This window comes from Corvus moneduloides, chromosome 18, assembly GCF_009650955.1.
Source record: "Corvus moneduloides isolate bCorMon1 chromosome 18, bCorMon1.pri, whole genome shotgun sequence".
Lineage (NCBI taxonomy): Eukaryota > Metazoa > Chordata > Aves > Passeriformes > Corvidae > Corvus > Corvus moneduloides.
Window position 1 is genome coordinate 4,375,057 of NC_045493.1, and position 25,183 is coordinate 4,400,239.

Sequence of the window (25,183 nt, forward strand, 5' to 3'; positions counted from 1 at the left end):
TGATATAGAATGTCCATTGTTTATGTAGTCAATTTAAAAAAGATGGGCAGAGAAAGCCTTCACATTCCTGGAGTATCTTATCAGAGAAGAAGAAGACCCGAAACCAGAGAGAAGAATTTATGGAGGGAGCAGAGACGGAATGGAGCCAAGGAGGAAGATAAGGCTGATGGATGATACACAGAAACTCCAAAGAATTTATGAATCATGCATGATTGTGATGAATATGGAATAAGAGATGTACTTTTAAAGACGATCTTTTGGCTGTAGAGGTGTGCCTTTGGATCTCTGCCAAAGCACCCAACTGTAATACCCTTTTTGCTATTGTCTCCTAATTGTCCCTTTTATTAAACTTTCCTTAAAATTTTACTAAGAGTGAACCTCGTTTTTCACAGTTTGAAATTTGTAAAACACAAATTCCTAGATTTGTTGATCATACTGGTGTTACAGAGCATGTGGCCTGTGCGTACAAAACCAGTAGTGAAGCTTTTACTTGAGGGGCTGTAGATTCAGATCATGATATGAATTATGGGGGTAAAGATGCCCTTACATGCTCCACCCATACTTTTTTTAAGAATCTGGGAATTGCTCTCCCACAGAACTTGAAGCTTTCATCCCTAAAATAATGGAAAAGGCATCAGGAGAGGCATTCAAGATCTTTGTTATTTTAAAGGTTAAAAGAAATGCTTTTAGGATCGAGGTTGCCTTGTGGGGTCTTTTTCCCCCTTTTGCTTTGAGGGAAAAGTTAAAAAATATCACTTCAAGTAGACCTGATGAGGTACTTTGCGTTGGTTTTCTTTTTTAACTTTTACGGTTATTTGCTACAAAGAGGTAGCACTGATTTTATAACAGATGATTTTCTATCCTCTCGGACGCTACTGGAGGTGGGGGTGATCCCTTCGGTGCGGGGACGGCAGCGAGGGGCGGACTCCAGGCTCGGTGTGCGGGGCCCGCGGCAGGCCCGCCCCGCAGCTCCCGGCGCGCTCCGCGCGGCCCAGGACTACGAGTCCCGGCATGCCCGCGGGCCCGCTCGGGACCGGCTGCATCCGGGTCCGGCCACTGCTGCGGGCGACTTGTCGCCATTACGGGGCAGCGGCGGCCGAGCCGGGGCCGGTGCGGCGCCGAGCAGCCGGTGGGTGCCGGGGTGGTGCCGACCCCTCGGGCGGCAGGAGCGCCGGGCCCCGCGGGGCTCCCTGAGCAGCTCTTCTCTCTCCCGCGCCCGGAGCCCCGCAGGCCCGGCCCGGCCTCCCGCGGCCTTCCCCGGTTCGAGCGGAGCAGCGAGAAGATGTCGCCATGAAGGAGGCCGAGTCCGCGCTGCGCCGCCCCCGCCGGTCGCCCCCGCGGGCCATGAGCCTGGGCCCCCGCCGGCTCCGCCAGCGCCCGTCGTGCCCCCTCGCCCAGGGCCGCCGCTCGCCCAGGGCGCCCGTTGATGCTGCAGAGCCCGCCCGGCGCGACCCCCGTAGCCCCCGCCATGGACAAGAGCAGCCCCTGCGGCTCCGGTGCGCCCGGATCCTCGGCCGGCAGCAAAGGGCAGCAGCCACGGTCCGCCTCGGCCGGGCCCGCCGGGGGGGAGTCTAAACCCAAAGGCGGTAAGAGCTGGGAAGGGGCTCCGCAGGGAGGGAGGGGGTGAGCTTGGGACCGGGGGGACAGACGGCTTTATGCCGCCCTTGGGTTTGTGGCGAAGCTGAACTTCGCCTTATCGGGTTGTTTGTCTCTCAGCTAGGTTTAATAGGCGGCGTTTCAGGTCACTGTCTGTTTTTGGTTTCTTTTTCCTTCCTCTTCCGGCTCTGCTCGCTGTTTGGTGAGCTGGGATTTCCGCTCTCCTCTTCCTTTAAGGGTTATTGCTTTATCTTCATTAGTATTGGAATAACTAGCTTGAGAGCTAAAGCCCTGGTGCTATAGTAAGAACATACATTCACCAGTGCCTGTGAATAGAGCCTTTAACTTCATCTTGTACCTGTCGTTGTTACACCTTGCCAAGGAGGGCATTCCCCTTGCCCCGGTGTTTCAGGGACCTCCTTTGGGGGAGCTCAGAATTTGCTTATCTGGCATTCAACCCAAAGTGTCACCCCTGGCATTGCAAACAGCTGGTTCTGCTGACAGAGCAGTTTGTCAGGAGCCAGTGTGGTTCCTGTCGTCATTTCAAGGTAAGACCTAAGCCCCTTTAGTTCCCTAAACCAGTTTAGGAACAGAGTGTTCCTGGCAACCTTTCTTTTTTTTTTTTTTTTACCTTCCTAAAACCTAGAAATGGGGCAGTAGTGATTAAATTGGTGATTTTTAGTCCTGGAAGTATATGAGAGAGTGTCAACAGATTGCTACACCACCATTGCTGTACTAATTTCCTTCTTCCTCAGTGGTTTGTTTCGGCTGTATTACTTTAGGCCTCTGAGAAAGCAGCAGTGCACTCCAGCAGGTTAACAAAATTAGTATCTTGGCGGTGATTGTTGACTCCTTTTTGGACCTTCTAAACACGGTCATGTCCTGGGTAACCTGCTCTTCACCTGTATTAATTGACCTTCCACAGGATTGGCAGAAGTGGGACATGGGAGATGACTCACCCACAGCTCCCCAGGTTGTGGGATTGTGCTATTACAGTGAAATTTTAACTTCAAATTCAAACACTTGGAAGTCTTTTTAAGAAGAATTTTTTCTGTCTCTGTCGTGCCAAGAGACACCTCCTCACTTCAGCTTCTTTTGTAGTGGTGTGTGATGCTCTGTGGAGGGTTGTTCACAATATAAACTTCATGTTTGTTCAGAATACAAACATCCTTCAGGGAGGAGTTAAGATGGCCTGTGCTGTGGCTGGTATCTCTTCATGTAGAAGACACAGTATCTGTACTGAGGAAGGAAGTAAAAGGCCTGATATTCCAGCCCAGAATAAAAGTGTTAAGTGGTTTTTATGGAATGTCACCTTTCAAAGGCTTGAAACAATGCCACTGGAAACAAAAAGCAAAAAAAAAAACCAAAAAAAATCACCAAAAGCACAGGAGCAGTGGGGAGAAGAATTGTGATGACTGTTCTCTTCTACTCTGATACTTTTAATTTAATAAACCCCAAGACTTTTTAAGACCTCTTTTTAAAATAAAACAGAGGAAAATTTTGTCATTACATAATTCCACTTCAATGATACTTGCTTCTGGACTACACTGGAGGGCAAATGGATGAGTTGCTTCCCTTACAGGGCATCAAAGAGACCCAGAAAAATTAGAATCTCTTTTCATAGGAGTAGGTGTTTATTTAGGACTATCTTAACTGGAGTGTACTGAAAACTAAAATGAAAGGATTTCCTTGGTGAAATTAGGGCAAATGACTACACAGGATGCAACTGGGTAAAATTGTGGCTATATTTTCATAGCTGTTGCATGTAAGATACTGGCATGTCACCATATGGAATATATTTCTTGAGTTTCTTATCACTGTCCTTGTAGCTGATGTGGTCCATCCCTTTAAGGACAGGTATAGGATGTATTCTGGAAATCTTGTGTCTCCTCTGAAAGGGAAGGTAATCTTATGGACCTTCCTTAGATGGTCACTGGGTTAAATCCAGTCAAGCACTTGCCATTTGATGCTTTCCAGAGTTACCTGCTGTAACTGTTCAGCTGAAGAAATGGATATTCCTGAATCCTTATGGTAGCTTTTCTTTCTCTTGCAGTGCAGCTGGAAATGGGCTAAATAGGTTACTGTATTCCCTTGTCTTTCTGGAAGCTTGATTCCTCCTATCTTTTGAATTTGGCCTCAGAGACTAAACTAAACTGAAAGTTTCCAGCAGAAAAGTTTCTTTATGTTGTATTAGTGTGCCAACAGGAATCACATCCAATTAGAGTGGAATAAAGTAGCTAGCTAAGGCAAAACAGGCTTGTTGGGATTCTCTGCAGTCCTTAAGAGCTGATGGACAGCGTTAGTTGTCACAAACATTGCTGGGCCTTATCAGACCCCGTGTGAGCCTGCTTGGCTGGGCTGTGTGAGAAGTCGGTCACCTCCTGTTCACTGGGATGTTTGCCTTGGTGGCAGCAATAGCCTCTGTGTGTTTTCATGAAACAACCCTGTGGCTTTAGTGTGATCCAGATCCCTTATGCAATGCTGCTGGCTTCAGCACAGCTCAGCAGGAAAGAGGTGAAAAAGATGGAAGGAAACAGCAGTTCTGACCCCAGTAACAAACCAGTACTGCAGCTCCAGTGCCCAAGTGGTCACCTAGAGCTGCTCCTAACGCTGTGAATTTCATCTCCTCACTCTGGATCTTTGGAGATAGAGGTCCTCTAGCAGCAGGAGAAACCACAAATCTCAGGGCTTGCTCCAAAATGCAAGAACAGTTTTGTTGCTAGTCTTTTTACATTATATGGACAGTATTTTTTGTAAGTCTCTTGGAGTGCAAATGGGGAGATAAATCCCATAATTTGTGTATATGTAGGTTAGATGCCATGAAAACAGCAAAAGGACTAACTGAAGACCATAGTGAAGAGTAAGTACCTCACCAGCACTCTTGCTATTGCTAACTCCTAATTTGCCAAGAAAAGAGGGGAGAAGAGAAGCTACCAAATCCAAACTTAACACTACTTAAAACTGGGATCTCACAAGAGAGGATGGCAGTGAGAATCTTCCACTTTTCTCGGTGCCTGACTGCAGCCTGTCCTGCCCTGCTCTTTGTGGGAGTGCTGTGATGGATGATAGAAAGCAGAGAGCATGACATGTGGCATGCTAGAAAGGTTGGAAGGAACAGCATTGCTTAATTCAGGATAGGGGAAAGCTGTTCCAATTTACAAGTGCATTCTCCGAGCTCCTGGTTGTCTGCTGACCAATTTCATTACTACTCTGATGGACCAGACTTCTACTGAGGTCGGTTATTCTCGTGGGGGGGGAGGGTGAAACTAACAATCTGTAAAATCAGGTTTGAAGCATTGTTAGACTGTTGTAGGGTCCTTTTAAAAAAGACACAAGTGGAGAGCTCTTTCCTATAAAATACGAGAGTCACTAAAGTGACTCCCAAAGGCTCTAGTAGGTGGCTTGGAAGGACCTATCGTATGACAGGAATGTATGTAAACCATCTCACTGACAAATTTGATTGTGAGTAACTCGATTAAAACTTTTAAGTGGTAGGAAATTCTTCTGTCAGCTGCAGGGGTGAGCTGTTCCCTGTTCCGGGGCCTTGTAAACACCCAGTTTAGACTGATGTTTTTTGAGTTGTTTCTTTTCCCCATTTGAAGATGGCAGAGAAACTACAAAGTGGTACAGACAACAAGCACGTGTCCCTCTAGTGCGTTTGCTGAAATTACAGATTTAAGAGGGTGGTTGAGCTCTAAACTGACAAGTTCTGCTCCTGAGTAACTTAAGGAGTAGTCCAGACCTCTTCAAAATGACTTAATTTTTTACCAGAGACTCTGAGGTGCTGGTTATTCCTTCTTCCCTGCAAACACTCTCAAAAAAGATCTGCCTAATCACTCAACCAGACCTGGTCACACCCTCAGTACTTGGCAGCTTCTGGTGTGTTTTTTTCCTGATAATGCTCAAGCCATGTCTTTTGAGCCTGATGTGCATTAAAGCACTGCCAGCTATGCAGGCATGTGTTTGAGTTACACAGCTGTGGTTCTGACAGAGTTGGTTTAATTCTGAATTAAAGGATCAGCCTTTTGAATAGCAGAGTAAATTGCCATTTCTGATGATGAAGTTTGTCTGCAAAATGAAGTTTGTCTGTCACACTGTGTGAAAGTAGTGATAGTGTCCTGTTTTAGCTGTAGTTGCAGGCAAAGACTGAAGTCTGACAAGTGCAAGAAACAGCAGACAGCACAGAACCTGGTCCAGCCACTTTTATTACTTAATTTATTTTAGAAGTTGGATCCTCAGTAATATGCAATAACACACAGACCATCCTGTCCTCAGCTCACCTTTTTTGGGAGGTGCAGGTGGGAGAAAAAACGTAACCAAAAAAAAAAAATATATGCCATTCCAGCTGTTTTAAATGCTTCGGTAGATGAGAAGTGGTGCTGAGAAAGGGGGAAACTGGAAGCACTGGCAATGAAACTGCCTGTATGAGAAACATGATCCAGAATCACAGTGGTGTGTTTGCCTGCCATGTAAGGTTTACGTTAAGGAGTGGGGAGGAAGACTACAAAGTGGGTAAAGGGAAACTCATAGGCTTTTATAAAATGCAACTAGATACTGTGTGAGGCCTTGCTATTTGTGTAATGTTTACTGAGTATCCAGAGTGACTTTGGGGCTGGCTGGTGTGGATAGATGTCTTGTGGGGCCTGAGGAGTTTTGTTTTTGAGTTTATCACCATACCTCTTCAACAAATAAAACTTAGGGCGAGTGGTGGAAGTGCCGGGTTAAGCAACCAGTCAGCAGTCCGTTGTGTCCTTGGGCAACTCTGATCTTGTGTTAAGACTACTAGAAATACCTTCATAGTATTACCTCTGTTCTAGCAGTTTGATGTAGCAGCTGTTAAGGCACAGAAAACCCCTCTCAAGAGCTGGAGTGATTTTTCTGCTCTCGTGAACTTTATTCCTGCAGTGTTTTTCTTTGTGCTTCACCACTGCATCCTGTGTTAGGGTCAGTGGTGTGCCAAGTATGGTTTTTCGCAAGCAGTTCTTGTTGGTGGACTTAATACTTAGATCTTAGGTATGTGCCCTGCAAGGCCACAAAGCATTTGGTTTGTGCTTCAAGATCAATTAGCATTTGTTGGCCTGATGACATAAAAGTGTGTTTTTTAAACAGAATTAGATCTGCTGGGATCTTTTAAGCATAGAGTGCAGAAGTGAGTGAATGCAGGCAACAGAAGCCTTCAAGAAAAATGCAGGCAGCAGTGTGTTTATACAGTGTATTTTCAGTGTAGTGATAAATATGATGAAATGTGTGTTTTAGGCAAATTAAATGAAAAAAAGAGAACTAGTTGTTGTCAGTTCTTGTAATGGGGCATGAAGATGTGGTATGTGATGTTAGTATTTATAACGTAACGTACCAGGCAACACTCTGATATGTGGTGGTGCAATTCCAAATCTGGAAAAAGGAAATTCAACTATTTTTATAAAAGGTAGAGCACAGCAAATATATTCTTTTAAACTCTTTGACCAGCTCTTTGGGCAATGATAGGAATGAAATTGTTTGGGTTACTGGGGGGATTTAATGTCCTGATAAACACTATCCTTAAGATAGTGGCTGAGGTGATTTCATCTCTGAGGTGAAGTTAGCTGAGGTGCAGTACATGGGGCCAGCTCTGAGACTGCTGATCTGATTTTTCTTTTCTTTTCCTTTCAGATGGAAAGAATGCAAGTGGATCCAAACGTTATAATCGTAAAAGAGAAACTTCATATTCAAAAAATGAGAACTTTTCCAGTCAGTCCCGTCGCTCCAATTCACAGAAAAGCAAAGCTTTTAACAAGATGCCCCCTCAAAGGGGAGGCAGCAGTGGAAGTGGCAAACCTTTTAGCTCTTCTAATGGTGGAAGACGAGATGAGGTGAGAAGTGTAATGCCATGCCTCCAAGGCCTTCTTTCTTGGGATGAGAGGATCACCCTGGCCTGCCTAGACAGGTCTGCTGTGTTCAGTTCCTGGGCTGGGAAGGAATAGAGTGATAAGAGGTGCTAACATCGTTGAGATGCCAGAGGGAGTGTGAGCTGAGTAACTTGGCAACTAAAGAAGAGAGTGCTCTTTGCTCTAGGTAAAAATGCCATCTGAGGAATGGGTGCCAAGACAGGCCATGTACCCATCTCATGACACAGGTCCTTTGTGAAAACATATAGTGACACAATTTCATTGCCCTATTCCTGCTGGCCACACTATTTTTAGTGCAGCCCAGGTGCCATTGGCTGCCTTGCCCACTTGGGCACACTTTGTTCATGTTCAGGTGCTGTCAACTAACACCCCCAGGTCCTTTCGTGATGTGCAGCTTTCCAGCTGCTCTTCCCCGGGCCTGGAGCATTCCAAGGAACTGTTGTGACCCAAGTGCAGGACCTGGCACTTGGTGTTGTTGAATGTCACACCATTGGCCTTGGCCCATCAATCCAGCCTGTCCAGATTCCTCTGCAGAGCCTTCCTACCCTCCAGGAGATCAACGTTCTCGCCCAACTTGGTGTCACCTGTGAACTTGCGTAGGGTGCCCTTAATGCCCTTGTCCAGACCATTGGTAAAGACATTAAACAGGACTGGCCCCAATACTGAGCCCTGGGGAACCCCAGTAGTGGGGCCCAGCTGAATGTCCCCCCATTTCCCTCCACTCTCTGGGCCCAGCCATCTGGACAGGTATTTTACTCAGAATGGTGTGCTTATCCAAGCTGTGGGCACCAGTTTCTTCAGGAAAATGCTGTGAGAAACTGTGCAAAGGCTTGTCTAAAGTCCGGGTGGACAACATCCACAGCTTTTCCCTCATGCATTAAGTGTGTCATCTTGTCATAGGAGGAGATCAGATTAGGCAGAACCTGCCTTTCATAAACACACTGGGTTTAGGGCTGGGACTGATCCCCTGGTTGTCCTGTACACTCTGTGTGATGGTTTGAAGGATGATCTCCTCCATAACCTTCCCCATCACTGAGGTCAGGTTGACAGGCCTGTAATTCCCCAGATCCTTCCTCCAGCCCTTCTTGTAGGTGTGTGTCACATTTGCTGACTTCCAGTCAACCGGGACCTCCCAGTTTGCCAGGACTGCTGGTAAATGATGATCACTGCTGCCAGCTCCATCTCCTCTTGGGTGGATCCCATCCAGCCCCATGGACTTGGGGGTGTCTGAGTGGCACAGCAGGTCACTGACTGTTTCTCTGGATTATGGGGGCTTCATTCTGCTCCCTATCCAGCTCAGGGGGCTGGGTACCCTGAGGACAACTGGTCTTACTATTAAAGGCTGAGGGGAAGAAGGCATTAAGTACCTCAGCCTTTTCCTCACTCTTTGCCACTATGTTTGTTTCCCTTTGCATCCAATAAAACATGGGGATTTTCTTTAGCTCTCTTTTTGTAGCTGATGTATTTATGGAAACATCTTTCTTTTACAGCAGTGGCCAGATTAAGTTCTAGTCAGGCTTTGGCCCTTCACTTCTTTCCCTGCATAACCTCATGACATCCTTCTAGCCCTGCGGAGTTCCCTGTCCCTTCTTTCTCAGGTCATAAATTCCATTTTTTCCCGAGTTCCAGTTAAAACTCTCTGTTGAGCCAGGCTGGTCCTCCCCACTGGCTCATTTTTTGTCATAAGGGGACAGCATGTTCCCGTGCCTTTAAGATTTCTCGAAGAATGTCCAGTCTTCCTAGACTCTTTGCCGTTCAGCACTGCCTCCCAAGGGACTCTGCCAACCAGTCTCCTACACAGGCCAGAGTTTGCCCTCTGAAGATTGATTGTGTCCAACCACTTCAGGGCACAAATTTACAAGTGATAGTGGTAGTGAGAAAGTAATTGTATGGCCTTGCTGATATCAAGGTTAAACTAGACTGAGGCTTTTATGCTGATGTGGATCTAAATACTGTAGAGTGTGGGCTTGAACTGATACTCTTACTTTTCGGTTTTGATGGATAAGCAGCACTTCTCACCTAGATCACCTGCTCAAAATTCACCTGCTGTCTCTGTTGAATTCTAGTTCTTTGCTTCATTATATGAAAACTAAACAAAACAAGTACAACCTGTGCAAACAGTAATCAGGCTTGTATTACTGTCTAAAAGAGGATTTGAACAACTTCTTGACTATGTTTTGCCAGCTTTTACTTGTCTTTGTGGCTGTTTTAACTCTCTCTTCCTTTTGCTCAGTGTGGGATGAGACCACTGAGTTCTGACTTGCAAGTTCTCATGCATTTCTAATGCTGCACTACTTGATTTGCAGAACAGGGATGGGAGAAGGTGAGTGAGTAGATGCTGCGTGTTCTGTGTGCTATCACTGATAGGGCCTGGATGTCCACCTGTACTGATGCTTTTGCTGTAAACTCCAGCAATTTCTAACAAATGCTTTTCTCTCTTAGGTAGCAGAGGTTCAACGGGCAGAGTTCAGCCCTGCCCAGTTCTCTGGTCCCAAGAAGATTAATCTGAACCACTTACTGAACTTCACCTTTGAACCCCGTGGCCAAGCAGGACATTTTGATGGGAATGGACATGGCAACTGGGGGAAAAGGAACAAGTGGGGACATAAACCATTCAACAAGGAGCTCTTCCTGCAGGCCAAGTGAGTGGGAGATCCATGGGGCTCTTCTGCAGAGGCATGGAGCTGTAAGGGGTGACAAGCCAGGGAATTGCATTTGGGCTTGACTAGTTGTATTGTCTTTTCCAGGGTGAAATTACCTTTCTGTAGTGTTTTTAGTGGTAATGACTATATTTTAAAGGGATGTTGTCATCACCTATTCGCAAGGTATCTGATGGAGTGAGTCCTTTAGATACAAACAAAAATCTTCTGCTCAAATTTTCAAGCATGGCTTTGGGACATGACACTCCTATTTGGGAATATCTGTGTAGTTCATTATAGAAGATGGCTGTTTTTTTCCAAAAGTTGGTATGTTGAGATCGAAGGGATAGCAGTTGCTAGATGAAAGCTAATCTGAGTTTATAAGTCCCAAAGGCAATTACTTACATGGGTCTTAGTTCTTAAAATGCTGATTATTTTGCGGGCCCCTAAGTATGTAGTATAACCCAAATGATGATCAGTATAGTAACCTAGCAGCAGAATTCCTTTTTGACTGGAAATTTCCCCAGAGTTTGAAGTGTGTTCAGGACTTCCTGTCTCTGATAATGTTAAAGATAAAAAGTATTTTCAGCACTGATGCTTCTGATTTCTCCATAATGTTTTGTGGCTTATTGTAGTGAAGTCTATTTGCAGGAACCCCAGTAGCTGTAATTTTTGTGACAATATTTTTCCCCTCGTGGATTCCCTGTTTTTTAATAGATCCCCATTGCAGCTGTTTCTTACATGTTTCTGGAAAACCAGTCTGCCTGGCTCATTCTGTACTTAGTGTATGATGTTGTGTCTAACTGAAATTAGACACACCAGTATCCTGATCTGGCTGTGAACTGAACTCTTGATTTTTTGTTGATATAAGTTACTGACTGCATCCAGCAGTTTTCTTCTGGACAAAGAAGAAGCTCAGAGAATCCTGTAGGATAGTTCTCAAAAAGTTTTTAGAAACAACTGTGTGGATCATCTGTCTCTTTGCCTTTCCCCAGCTGCCAGTTTGTTGTCTCTGAAGAACAGGACTACACAGTCCACTTTGCTGATCCAGATACCTTGGTCAACTGGGACTTTGTGGAGCAAGTGGTCAGTTATGATGGGCTAGATTTTTTTTTCCTTCTTAAGAACCTCAACCTGTCTTTAACTACCTCTTTCCCTCTGTGATATTACATAAAACTCAGCTGTTTTTGAGTTGAGGCCTTTTCTGTCACTCCCACAATACTGGGAAAGATCTGTCATGGAATATATTATGAAATACTTTCATGACAGGAAAAGAGAAGTGCTAAAATCTATTAGGAAAATTAGCAGCTTCTTGCTTTCGCAGATGGGAGTTCATCAAAAATAGAATCTGACATTCTGTAGACAGAGTCCTTGTGATGGAGATATTAACAGAAAACTTAGGCATGAGTCCATGGAAGAGGACTAGAGTGTAGAATTTTGAAGAATTATTCTGTGCATAGGTGGCCTATCTTGCCTAGCAACAAAATGGAAAATCTCTTGAGAATTGTGGTCAAAAGTTTTGGGTTGCCTCAAGCAGAAATGTATATCTGCCAAGACAGTCTTGTGCATGGTGTAGGTGGCGAGGAGGTAGGCTTACTGTTACCTGTCACTACAAGAGAGCTGAAAAAATCTAGGTGCTTGCTTGGCAGTTATGTCTCTGCCACACAGAGGTGCTACCAAAATGTCTGACTAGACCTAGCATGTTCATGGAAATGGGTAAGTTCAGTCTCACAGTTACACAGGGCTGCATAAGTCTGCTTGTGTGAGAGGCCACAGAGCTCACTTGCCATCTTCTCACTGTCTGAATTTGGATGATGAAGATGCTGCTAACTCGTAAAGATGATGAATACGTGAGGTGATGAATATGAGAAAACTCACTTTTTAATGTCATTAGAGTAGAAATAAGATGTGAGCAATAAGATGGGTGGCTTAGAAGGTTGTTCCTTGTGCAGTGTGAAGGTGTTAGTGCACAGTGCACTAATTTCTTGGTAAATGAACAGAGCCTAAAGAGCTGGAAGATAATATGTTAGAGTAGATCTTACAGGTGGCTTATTCTGTATCCCAGGAACTGATTTCTAAGTCTAAAACTTGTACTGTTCTTCTCATGTGCCATTTCAGCGAATCTGTAGCCATGAAGTGCCCTCTTGCCCCATATGTCTGTACCCACCAACCGCAGCCAAGATCACCCGCTGTGGGCACATCTTCTGCTGGGCATGTATTCTTCACTATCTCTCCTTGAGTGAAAAGACCTGGAGTAAGTGTCCTATTTGTTATGGCTCTGTTCACAAGAAGGATCTCAAGAGGTGAGACAACATTAATTAAGTCATGCATCTTTTTGAAATGTTATTTTTACACTGCTAACCTCCTCTATAAATTGCAGTGTTGTTGCTATGGAAACACGTCAATATGCAATTGGTGATACCATTACGATGCAACTTATGAGAAGAGAGAAAGGTGTTCTGGTAGCACTGCCCAAATCCCAGTGGATGAATGTGGTTCAGCCTGTTTACATCAGAGGTGAGTGTATCTGAGTCCTGGTGGTTGGAATCCTGTTCCTAACTGTGACCAGGATTAGTGTAGAGACAATTTACCCTGGCAGTGCCATGCTGTCACCTTAAAATACACCAGACTGCAAAACATGGGGCTTAGCAGCTGAAATGCTTAATGACCACGTTAACAGTAAACTTCCTATTCACACTGTTTTTCTGTAAGGCTTTAGCTTGTGTGCTGTGTCCCTTCACGTGACTGCACTTCAGACTCCTACCTTCTCAGTCCCTGCTTATAGTTTGATGTGTACGTTGCATCTGCAGTCATTGGTGTGACTATTACTGCTTTTATTGGCTCTTCAGTGTCCTTAACTTTTTTCCTCCTGACTCCTCATTATACAGCTTCACAAAAATAACTGTCTCTGTGTCTACACTATTTCAAGGCTGTAATCTTCAACAAGGTTTTCATCATCTGCACTTACCAGCTGAAGTCAGTGAATGCTATGGGGAAATAATCAAAATTATTGCAAACCTATTCCAAACATCTGTTGCCTGACATCTTCAGTTTTCTCCAGTCAAGAGTGTGACTAACTCATCATCTTATCTGTTAGTATCACAAAAATTTTGTGACTAAAGAAATAATTTTACTGAACATTGCTGCTTTGTGGGCTGTCTTGGCTCACTTCATTTTGCAGTCACATTTAGGAAGGGCTGCATGCATTTAAACTCTGGAAAAAGTCAAGTCTCCTAACATGTGATGGATAATCCAGCATGCAGGCTGTGGTCTTACGTGTTGCTCAGTATTTGAAACTAGAGGACTTTAAGTCCTTTCATAAAACAAAAGAACAAATATAGGATTTGAGAACATTCTAAAGCCAGGAAATTCACCATTGACTTGTTGTCTGTAGGCAAGGTTGGACCCTTGGGGAGCAGTGAATATGGGGACTGTTTTAATATGGGATGGTGTGGTTGCTGTAAAGTAGTGACAATGGTCACCTTTTGCTAAACTTGCAATTCTTTAGCTTACTATTTCTGCTGTGCTTCTTGTAAAAACCTCATAATAATGTTTTGTATGCATTTTTAATACATATGGTCTTATGAACTAGTTTGAGCCAAAGTAGGGTGCTTTGCAGAAATTTCCAACTGCAGTATTTTTGAAGAAAGAGGAAGAAGCTGCAGACTGCATTGTTTCAGGAAGTTTTGACGCCCCCAAGGTTTCTCAAAGGGGATGCTTCTACAGTGTAGAAGTTTAGGCTTGATTTTTACTGATGTGTAGCAACTCAGTGGTGCAGTGGCAGATAAAGTGCTGTGTGGGGGAGATAAATGTCAGAGCAGCTATGTGACACCAGCTTGTGATACAATGGTAATTTGTGGAGTCTGTATCAAGCTCTTGCTGAGTGTTGTCTGCCCTGGGGGATTAACTCACAAAAGTGAGCAGTAACAAAACTTCAGAAGAAGCAGCAGTTCAAACTGGTGGCTCTGTGTGCAGATATTAATGATTTGGTGCTCCTTCTGTGCAGATGACCAGCACAGTCAGTATTCAAAGCTGCTTCTGGCATCCAGGGAGCAGGTCTTGCAGCTGGTGATTCTGGAGGAGAAAGCGGCATTGCTGAAACAGTATGAGGAAGAAAAGCACACCCCAGAAGCCTGTTTCATTGAGGCAGCTATCCAGGAGTTGAAGGTAACAACCTCCTGCGAGACTTTTAGTAGCTTTATTTTTAAGAGTATGCTGGGTGCTGAGCATCCATGTTCTGCTGCATAGATGGTTGTGTGTGATTATTCTGGTCTCTAGCAAGATGCTGGTGTTTGCTGCTGGAGTAGCATTATACACCTTGGAGACTGTAGCCTTTGGACTCCAGGTATCTGGTGTGGTGTTCAGGATAACACAGCAGAATGGCTTTTGATGGATGATATTCCAGGAAAGGAATACGAGGGCAAGGCTAAAAATAGCTATGGTGACGGCCTCCTGGCTTAAATGGCAAATTGAAACTTGATCCCTTTGGATGATCTGCAGGAGCGAGAAACAGCACTCTCTGCTGACCGGGATAAAAATAATGGCATTGCTGGAATCAGTGCAGCTGTGGAAGAATTGGTCCTAGAAAGCTCCAAAGCTGTGGAGCCTGCTGTTTCCCAAGAGAAAAAGGTGGGTGACAAATCTGCTCTGGCAGATCGTGTTAACACTTAGTTCTGCCAGTTCACACTGCAGTGTGCAGTGAACTTGTGCCAAAGATTTTTGCAGAAATGATAATCTTTGAAGGAGGTGACGTGGTACTAACTCTATCCTCTCTGCTGTGGTAGTGTGATGTGGAATATCTCTCTGCATTCGATGAGGAGCTTGTGGAGCCTTGTTCTGACCTGGCACGTTCCTTTTCACCTCCTGTGGAAGTAGAAGAGGCAGTGCTGGATGAGGAGGAAGTACCTGAGGTGGACACTGTACGAGAACCTGTTATGAACACTACAGTAGAACCAAATCCAGCTGAAACAAGTTGCCAAGAATCTAAAGATACAATTAGCAGTGGACCTCTTGGCAGCTCTCCTTTTTACTATTTTTATCAAGGTCAGTGGAATGAAATCCTGGAATCATAGGGGCAGAGATGCCTCCTTTGGGACCCTCCTTGAGAAATGTGTTTGTCAGTTCATTAGATGCAGCTAACCCCTGTGAAATAAAAGGGCCACAGGAACTCAGAATGGAGCTTTAATTTTATTAGTGGAGGGTGTACTGAGGTGGGGAGAAGGGTACTGAAAATGAACAGGCAAAGAAGGAGTGATGATGTCTTGCCTTTCAGCGGAGGATGGACAGTGCATGTACCTTCACCCTGTGAACGTTCGATGCCTTGTGCGTGAATATGGCAGCTTGGAGAAGAGTCCAGAGAAGATAACTGCAGCTGTAGTGGAGATAACTGGCTACTCCATGACAGAGGTAGTTATTTTACTTCTTATTAATTAAGGGCCTTGTTTTAGCAGATTGATCATTGTAGCTGATAGAGGAGACTTGATTCTCCTCAGTAGTAAGAAATAATAAGCATGAATGGGTAGGGATGATAATCTGTGAAGGGCATCTGTGGAAGGTGCTGGGGCATATGTTGCTTTTGGTAAGTAGGCTGCAGTCTAGTCTTTTTTCTAGAAGGTCCAGTACAAAAATAATTGTGTTGCAAGTCTGGTACTGCAGAATTTTATTCCAGTGATGTGAGTGAGAAGGGAGGAAAGAAGAACATGAAAATGAGAAAGCAAGCTGGAATAACTGCATTCAAGTCTGATCATGATGTAGTTGGTGGAGATCTTGGAACATTTGATTCTGACTCAGGGCATCCGTCATGTGTTTGTAGTTTTTAAAGTAATTATTGTGTCACTGGTGCTATTTTTTTTCCATTTGATTTGATGAATGGTGTGCATTCTACTTCCATTCATCACCATGGCTGCCTTCAGTCCTTGTGGTGACATATCACTCTCTCTTTATCAGGATATAAGACAGCGTCATCGCTACCTCTGTCACTTGCCCCTCACTTGTGAGTTCAGCATTTGTGAACTGGCTCTGAAGCCACCTGTCATCTCTAAGGAGACTTTAGAGTTGTTTTCAGGTTTGTACTACCTTTCTAGTAGGTTCTTCCATGAAGGGGAAGTTGGTTTTGTCCCTTTACTGGTAGAAAAAAGAACATACATTAGAGCTTTACTGTTCTTGCACCAACTGTCTAATGACTGCTAGACAGAACAGCCCCAACTCACTGTTTCATAAACAATAATTACAAAAAGAATAAAACATCCCGACTGCTTGGAAGAGCATATGTTGTTTGTAAGCATATTTTGCTACTAATGTGTTAAAAGGTTGTTCTCAGAGCTGTAGGAAACCTTGCCAGATTATTGGGGTTTTTGATATCCAGTGCTGTGCATTGCTCCTAGATGACCTTGAAAAGAGGAAACGTCTACGGCAGAAGAAAGCTCGCGATGAACAACGGCGCGAACGCAGGATTGAGATAGAAGAAAACAAGAAACAGGGCAAATGTAAGTCATGATGGTGCATAACTGGTGGATTTTTAGTCATATTTGGTTGCTGAGCTGATCTCTTGAGCTTTAGGATGAACTCTGAGGCCTGTAGTTTGTAGTGTGTACTTAGAACAAGATTACAAAGTATTAGGAACAATGTCTGTATAATGAAAAACATTAGCTGTTTTAGTCAGGATGTTAAGTGATGTTATGCAATTGCTGCATACTTGTACATTTTGGGAGAGATGGAGGGCATTCAGGGGCACAGCTATCTCCATGGTGTACATAGCTCTCTTGTTTTTATAGTAATCACGATGTAAAGTGAAAAGTGAAGAAGGCAAAAAAAGGCCTAGAAACTGCTTCCATCCAGCACCAGGGCTCGTACTGGTCTCCAAAATAGAGCGGAAAGAAATGAGTTGGCACCTCCTAGACTCCCGAAATGACTTGCATATTGACAGTCCTCCCCCACATTGTGTAGTGCTTTAATTTAAAATCTCTTTTTAGATCCAGAGGTCCATATTGCTCTAGAGAATCTGCAGCAGTTCCCTGCTTTTACCTCTTGCCCCAGAGAAACTACCAGCATTGATCATCAGAGCTTCTGTCAGTCTCCTCTTGGCAGAAGCCTTGTGTTTCAGACAGGTGAGCTTGTGGAAAAACACATCACATCTAGCTCTTGATCATTCTTTTGGGATCTATTGCTCAGGTAATCATGCTAAACTTTCTCAATACTGATCAAAGACAGCTTCTTTTCAAAGCAGCTGTGGCTGCCCCATCTCTGAAACTGTTAAAGGCGAAGTTGGATGGGGCTTGGAGCAACCTGGTGTAGTGAAAGGGGTGCCTGCCCATGGCAGGGGGGTGGATTGAGATGGTCGTCTAGTCCCTTCCAACTCAAACCCTTCAGTGATTCTATGATTCTTTCCTAGACTGCCTATGAGATCATACACAAAAGGCAGACATGGCTAAGAAACATTCTGTTCCTTTGTCTGCTTTTTACTGCCTCTACTTTGACAATATGAGATCTGCACTGTAGTTACCCCATCTTTTACATGAGGCAGAAGAAAGGAAACAATTGCCCCAAAAAGAGAAGGAAAGAGTGTGTGCCAGGAAAGCACTACTGGCATTTTTTCTATCATCTCCATCTTCTCCAACACATTATACTAAAATAAGCCCAATAAAAAGCCCTCCCCTCCCCCCAAAAAAAGTAAACAAAACCCCTTGAACAAACAAAGAAAACAAAAAGAAAACCACAAGCAAACTTAAATTTCCCTTAAATAAAAAGATTGAGGAAATTTGAGAGGTCCTACTGTGTGACTGATGGATAGAACCGATGAGATAAAAAGGATGAGTTACATATGTTAACAAAACTTTATTTCTGTTACATCCTGATAAGCAGCATAATGACTGCCTTGGCCAAATGCAACTGGCTTTAATTCTCAGCTCCTTTCTGTGTATACAGACTCTATTCCAACTCTGCTGTCACCTGCTGCCAGCCAGGTCAGCCCATTGCTCTGTGGAAGCTTGGAAGAAGAGTCTCCCTTCCCTTCCTTTGCCCAGGTAAACTATTTAGCAGAGTGAATCTTGTCAGAATTACCTGTGTCTTAGTTGGAGATTAGGCTGATACTACAATTGCTTCCCCTACAAAAGCAATGTGGGATAAATCTTAAGGAAACATTATAAGGTTTGACTGCTTGAGGCGGTTTCTAGATTTTCTTGCCACTTAGGGGGTATGCAGGATTGTTCAAGTTCGTGGAATTTAATCATACCCTACAACTTTTTTGATAGATGTTGAGAGTTGGAAAGGCAAAACCAGAAACATGGCCTAAACCTGCTCCAAAGACAAGAGGTAAGAAAATTTGGTAGTAGTACTTCAGTTTCTTTACCATGCGTCTAAATGTGAGAAATCTTGTAACTTCAAAAGAAGGATCTGGAGTGTGGAGGAGCATTTGTGTGGTGAAAAGTTTTATACAGCCTTCTGCATGCCCTTCCCTCTTTCAGATGAGAACACTCTGGCACTCCCTGTGCCTGTAGACAGTGATGGAGAAAGTGACAGCTCTGACCGGATACCTGTGCCCAGCTTCCAGAATTCCTTCAGCCAAGCTATTGAGGCAGCCCTCCTGAAACTGGACAAACCGTCCACAGCTGATCATTTATCAGGTAAAAGACAGGGGGAAAAGACAGGAAAACTTCTGAAAGCAAAAAAATTGAGTATTTTCCCTTCTTCCTCTGGGAGAAGTGAAAGCAGCAATTTTGGGGACCAAAAATTGGCCAGAGAACAGTTCTTAAAATTGTCAGGTTGTGGTTTCTGAACAGCTTGCCTAGGGCTTCTGTCAGCTTAAAGCAACCTCTCAGTGGGAGCTGAGATCTCCAACAGGCAAAGAATCCTGTTGGGACAAAGATGGCTTTTGACAATCGTGTCGGCCATGTCTCTACCAGAACCTAAATTAAGCTTTATCTTAAGGAAGTTCAGGTTATGCATTTTTAAATTAAAAATACTTGAGCTGCTGAACTACCACTTCAGTTTGACCAAAATGACAAGGTAACTGCTAGCTGAAATTTCAAGTTAGGGAGTGTGAAACAAATTGAGGTGAACTTAAACCTGGTGCTGGCTGGTGAAACTAAATTTTAATGCTCAGTTCTGATGGTTAGCTTTGGCTTCTGTTTGGAGACTGCACTGGATGATGGAGAGAGTTGGATGGGAGGGCTTGGGAGTTTCAGTGGAGTGTCTGCTCCAGTTGCAGTGGTTTTTTTTGGGCGTGTATGAAAGTAATACTTGTTGGAAAGGCAAACTGCTGGATGCTGCAGTCCTAGGGTCTGCTGTTGCAGCATTAACTTTGCAATCATTTAGGCATGTTTGTAATTGTGTTTCAGGTGTGATGGAGTCTCCCTTAGTTCATCTGCAGTAATTTTTTGTTAAACTACCTGGTGTTCAGTGAGTTTATAGGAAGTGTTGTGGATTGGTAGAAGCCACTTAGGCTAGGGAAGACCATTTATCATTTGTGTGTGATGTTCCTGTTCCATGACAAGAATGACAGTATCATTTTAATTCTTCACAGAGGAAAAGAGAGGCAAGAAAAGAAAGAAACAGAAGCAGAAGCTATTGTTCAGCACCTCTGTTGTTCACACAAAGTGATTCTGCTATTCAAGAGAAGTTTCCTCTCCTGGTTTTCTTTTCATTTTGCTTTGTTTTGCTGCTGTAGTTTAAGTATTTAAATTTGGACAGCCTAAACTTGTGTTTCCAGGACTTCTAGGGGCTTCAGGAGGAAACCATGACAGTGTATGTTGAAGTAACATGTTTTGATTCCAACTGCTTAATGAATTTATACTGAAACAGAATTTTGGAAGTAACAACCCACAGACAAATCCACCAAGGCTTCTAGTTGCCAAGTCAGTTTTTTGGGCCTGATAAGCAGTGTCAAAGTCCTTAGAGCTGTGTGGCACTGCCAAAGTACTGCAGTATTACCCAAGAGAAAAGGCAGAGAGCCTTTATTTCCCTGTAATTATTCATGGACAGAAGTCCATCCGACTGACGGTAGTGCTGTTACAGTAAAGCTGTCAAACTGCTCTCCTGAGAAACTGGTTTTGGCTGCACTGGAAACAGGCAAAAGAACTTACTGGCTTTAGCGTGTTAGCTGCTATATCTGTTCTTTTTCTAAAGAGCAAGAATTCCTCCTGTTCTCCTGGCTTGGAAAGATAAAAAGCTGAGGTGAGTGTGAAGCAGAACTTGGCTACTTGGTTTTAAAGTGGCTTGATGATTTGTGTATTTCAAAATGCAAACTGGCACTAGTGGTAGAAGGAACCTCCTGACTTCTCTCAGTTGTTCAGGTCTGTTTTAATGTCGGTGAGTGAGGCTATTACTTTTTGTTTTTTGCCAACCATGGGCTACAGATTCTTTTTAATCTGATCATTTAGAATAAACACTCCCCTCTAGGGCTTCCGGTAACCATCTGAATGATGGTTTGAGACTGGCTGCTCCTGAGTTGGAAGAACAATTGATAGCTGAAGTCTGTAGGTAACTTTCATACCCCAGCAAGAAACTGGGATTCTCTTGTACTGGGTTAAGGGCCTGTATCTGCTTGGTTCTCAGATGTAAGTTGATCTGTGCTACGAACATGTCTCTCCTGGACCCCTCCCCACTCTTTCTTTGGGTGGTCACATTCTGCACTGCTTGTGGTTTGATTTGAGCTAATGAGTTAAGTGGTGTGGATTTTGTTGAATAAAATGAATTTTAGGTGTCATGTACCAGTCAAGGCCAACAGTCGCAATAAATCATACACAGACGCACTTACAGTACTGTACCCTTCCTCAGCTGTAGCTGAACTGTCATAGCAGTGTGGAGCCCCAGAAACCTCCACTGCACAGATTCAAATTTTACCTTCCTGCTGGCAGAATTAATTTCCAGGATGCTCGTATAAAGTACCACTGAACTTAGAGAAGGAGACTGACAGTGTCTTCTGTTGTCTTTGACTGCACTGGCACAGACTTCGGTGTGCTCTGTCCCTCTGACACCGAGACAGATCTGAGCAAGGAAGTGTGTGTTTGAGGCACCTGGAGTTAGGTATTCCAACATCACTGGCAGTTAGTGGTTGTGTCCCTGTTTAAAAAGCTGATGTCAATACATGGGTGCTTGATTGCAAAGCAACAGGCTCCAGATGTGTGTCTCTTGGGAAGCTAGTACCAAAGAGTATGTCACATGTGGCTGTAGACCAGAAAGGAGAGGGGGAAGATAAAGTATGCTTCCAACTGCTACAGTAGGATAGACGAAACACCTGCAAAGCATTCTTTGAAAGCAGCTTGACTTCACACTTGGTCACAACTAACCCTGCTTGATGGAAAGACTGAGTACAGCTTGTCAGGTGACTGCAAAGAAACTAAGACAAGATGCCTGAAAGTGGTAACACATCTTGCTGTCAATACTTTAAAATGCTTATAGGAAAAGAATTGGTGAGGGCAGAGAAAGCAACTAAGAGAGATTCAAATATGCAGTTAACTGTTCACAGCAAGTAATTTTAAGCCATGGAACAGGAGTAACTATTTAAGTGTCTAACCAGTATCTGTTGTGTTCTTATTATCTCTGTACATTTACAGTCAACTTTTCTTTGCATTGGGAAGAGAGAATAGCTGGAGCTGGTGTAACTCACCTTCACATGTCACAGACACTAGGATAAGGGAAGTGATGCGGGCAAGGCAGGCTGTCCCTGCTGCAGGGGCAGTCCCCACAGGGACAGTATCTTCAATTGTCTCTTGTTTTCCTATGGATTCGAGATAATACCAGCAATGCTACTTTCCTGTAACTGATTGGTGTAAACTTAATAAATATCTAAGCAGTACTTGTACCTATGAGTTTTATAATGGGGGGGATGGAGTTGAGCCTTGCAGCTCTGCCATGCATTCCATGTATTCTCTGCTCCTGTGTCCACAACTGGTGCTTTTTTGACTCAAAACAATGGATAGCCCTGTGGTTAACAGAGCACTTAAAGATAAGGTAAAAAGCAGATGTTAATGCTTTTTGTATGCTGAAGGAGAATAACTACATTCCTTGTCTGTGCCAACTGCCTAAAGCTCCCTTCAACCTCAGCATGAAGAACACGTTGAGCTGCTGCACTCCTCAGGAGTGCAAGTGGTTTTGACTCCTGGAGTGAAATAGGCAAGTAGCCTACTTAAGTGAAATAATGTTTTATTATTTTTAAATTTGTTTAAGAATTTCTGGAATGGGGAATGAAGTCTAAATATGAACAAATGCTTTTTCTGTCCTCTGCATTGCTTAACACTGAAGATAACCAGTCACAACTTGATTAAATAAGTACAGAATGGAGGTGAACAGTAACAAGTAACATTCAGTCTGTCTCTGTGCCATCATCCTCATCTCCACTTTGAGACTGCTCTTCTGTAAGGAAACAGCTCAACAAGGACTTCTGTATACATTGTCTTTCCTCTGCAATAAAGAAAGCAGAGGGTTATTACTTCATCTCTTCACATGCACTGGAATATTCTCCACTTCTAAAGAAAGAAACATTTCTCAGGCCAAGAATTCAGAAGTAGCCCAGCATATATCCTACAAAATCCCCAGGAATTGAGGCTACATTTTAGGAAAGTGGCTGGAGAACCTCACCTTCAGTTGTACAGTTTTGCAACAACCTCAGCAGCTGTGTTCTGTTATACTGAATCAGAAATTTCTGACATGTTCTTATGGTACCTGTGGAAATCACAAGAACAGTACGTAACAATCTACACAACCAAATGTTTCAGAGCTGCTCGAGTATCTCCCAAAGAGCATCAAGTGACAAATGCCCCAGGAAACAAGTTTGTTAATGCAAATGCTAAGAAGGGGCTGTAGACTTCATTTCTGCACTGCTGAGGTTAAGTGGTGGAGTAATAATTTCTAACATGCAGTGCCTGCTAGTTGCCCTGGGGGTTAATTTTCACAATATAGAAGATACTATACTTTGAAAATGTATTTTAAGAAGAGAATGGAACATTGTATTTGGTGCTCTGGTTTGTAATGAATGTAATGAAACTCCAAGCAAAATTAACGAGGATTTCAAAAAAGAACTGCTGGTGCCTGTTTCTTATTTGGATCTGCTTAAAGCAGTTGACGTTATTAACACACGAGGAATGTCTGTGGCACCCAGAGCAGCACCACGGGGTCGTGGCAAGTATAATTAAAGCTCCGTTCTCCCCCCAGGCCCGGGGGGCTCCTGACCTCCGACGTGCAGGGTGTTGAGGAAGCAGGGGTAGCGCTGGGCGCGGCTCTCCAGGTATCGAACGAAGGGCAGCGCGGAGCACAGCAGCCCGTACGAGTCCTTGCGGCACCGCAGCAGCACCGTCCCCGTGTAGGCGTTCAGGTACTTCACTGCGGGGGACACGTGCACCGGTAAGCGGACCCGGAGGGACCCCGCACCCCCGGGGGCCGCCCGTCCCCCCCGCACCGGTGAAGGAGATGGAGCAGCACGCCAAGCCGTAGTCCCCGTGCAGCCGCGCGATGGCGTCTCTGACGGCGAGGCCCAGCGTGCGGTCCTCGATGCACTGCCGGCACCGCGGGTCCTCCGAGACCACCTCGCACAGCACGTACCTGCGGGACAGCGCGGCGTGAACAGCGCAGCGCGGAAACGGCCCCAAACCCCGCGGCAGCGCCGCCCGACCCCCTCACCTGTTCTTGAACCGAACCATGGCGGCGGCGGCGCGCGACCGGGACAGACGGCGCGCCGGGCCAATGGGCGAGGTGTCTCCGCGCGTTGTAGCCAATCGCCGGCGTGTGGGGGCGGGGACAAGGGAAGGACAGCTCGGCCACCGGGGTGGCTCCGCCGCTCACCATGGATCGCGCATGCGCGGTACAGCCACGAGCTGCTGGCGGGTTACGGAGTCACGGAATCAGAATCGCTTAGGTTGGAAAAGACCTGAGGTCATCGTGTCCATCCTGTGACCAGTCACCACCATGTTAGCCAGATCACGTCCAGTCTTTCCTTAAACACCTCCAGGGACGGTGACTCCACCACCCTGGGTAGCCCATTCTAATGTCTGATCACCCTTTCTGTGAAGCAATTCCTCCTCATGGCTAACCTAAACTTCCCTTGGCGCAGCTTAACGCTGTGTCCTCTTGTCCTGTCGCTTGTTGCCTGGGAACAAAGCTCGACCCCCACCTGACTCCAGTTCCCTTCCAGGTACCTGTAGATGGCGAGAAGGTCCCTCCTGAGCCTCCTCCAGGCTAAACACCCCAAGCTCCCTCAACTGTTCCTTATAGGACATACGCTCCAGACCCTTTCCCAGCTCCGCTGCCCTCCTCTGGATCCGCTCCATTGTTAGTGGAGTATATCCTGGCACATTCTGGCCGGGTGATATTACACCTCAACGGCCTTCCTGAACTGGGGGGCCCAGACCTGGACACAGCACTCGAGGCGCGCCCCCACTAGTGCCAAGTACAGGCGGACGATGACTCCCTGGTCCCGCTGCCCGCACTATTCCCGGCGCACGCCGACTCCCCCCCGCCCACCCGCTTCTATCCGTGTCCTTCTCGGGGCGGCCACGTGCCGCCCCACCGCCTGCTCCCGCCCTCCGCCAGGGGGCGCGCGCGGCGCGCGGGTCGGCGTGAGGGGGCGGCTGAGGGGGCGGCGGGAGCGCGGGGTCTGCAGAAGGTCAGATGCTTCGCCTTTAGTCCCTTTTGCTGCTTTGCACCGACCCGCCCCCGGCCAAGCCCGCCTTATCTTGTGCCTAAAAAGTCTAAAGGAGGGAGACGGGACGTCTCCGTGTGATGGGAGCCGCGGGAGGTCCGGTGGAGGCTGGCGATTACCTGCCTCTCGAAAGCTTCAGCAGAGCGTCCAGAGCCCCCGATGCTCCTGGAAGGGCTCTGTCTTTGCTGCCTCAGAAAACTGCTCCAGTATTTGTAGCTCCTCAGGCTTCAGGTATCGGGGGTTTGGGGATATGTGCTAATTAATGACAACAGCTAAGGAAATTGTGGAACAGAGCCACTCCTTATAATTATTTCTGTAGTGGTGTCCCAAACTGATGTGTGACACGGTCGAGGAAGCAGGGAGTGTTCTTTGAAAAGACCTGGTAGGAGAATAAGCTGAGGAGAGGGGAATGGGGGGAATAAGGGAAAAGG

The 25,183-nt window shown here is 45.3% G+C and overlaps 2 protein-coding genes across 2 annotated transcripts; one reads left to right on the forward strand and one right to left on the reverse strand.

The window, feature by feature from the left end:
- Positions 1 to 1,015: 1,015 nt before the first annotated feature.
- On the forward strand, positions 1,016 to 21,914 carry RNF10 (ring finger protein 10). Its single transcript, XM_032127656.1, has 17 exons — positions 1,016 to 1,586; positions 7,246 to 7,445; positions 9,924 to 10,123; positions 11,116 to 11,206; positions 12,239 to 12,423; positions 12,501 to 12,637; positions 14,127 to 14,287; positions 14,621 to 14,749; positions 14,905 to 15,163; positions 15,393 to 15,526; positions 16,067 to 16,184; positions 16,504 to 16,605; positions 17,092 to 17,226; positions 18,044 to 18,141; positions 18,370 to 18,430; positions 18,583 to 18,741; positions 19,641 to 21,914. Exons 1-17 carry the CDS (start codon positions 1,427 to 1,429, stop codon positions 19,715 to 19,717), a joined length of 2,406 nt encoding a protein of 801 aa, XP_031983547.1. The 5' UTR covers positions 1,016 to 1,426; the 3' UTR covers positions 19,718 to 21,914.
- Positions 21,915 to 22,244: 330 nt separating this feature from the next.
- Positions 22,245 to 23,833, reverse strand: POP5 (POP5 homolog, ribonuclease P/MRP subunit). The gene is made up of 5 exons (XM_032127657.1): positions 23,735 to 23,833; positions 23,514 to 23,656; positions 23,288 to 23,437; positions 22,697 to 22,780; positions 22,245 to 22,519 (listed from the first exon to the last, which is right to left on the reverse strand). Exons 1-5 carry the CDS (start codon positions 23,752 to 23,754, stop codon positions 22,422 to 22,424), a joined length of 495 nt encoding a protein of 164 aa, XP_031983548.1. The 5' UTR covers positions 23,755 to 23,833; the 3' UTR covers positions 22,245 to 22,421.
- Positions 23,834 to 25,183: the final 1,350 nt, after the last annotated feature.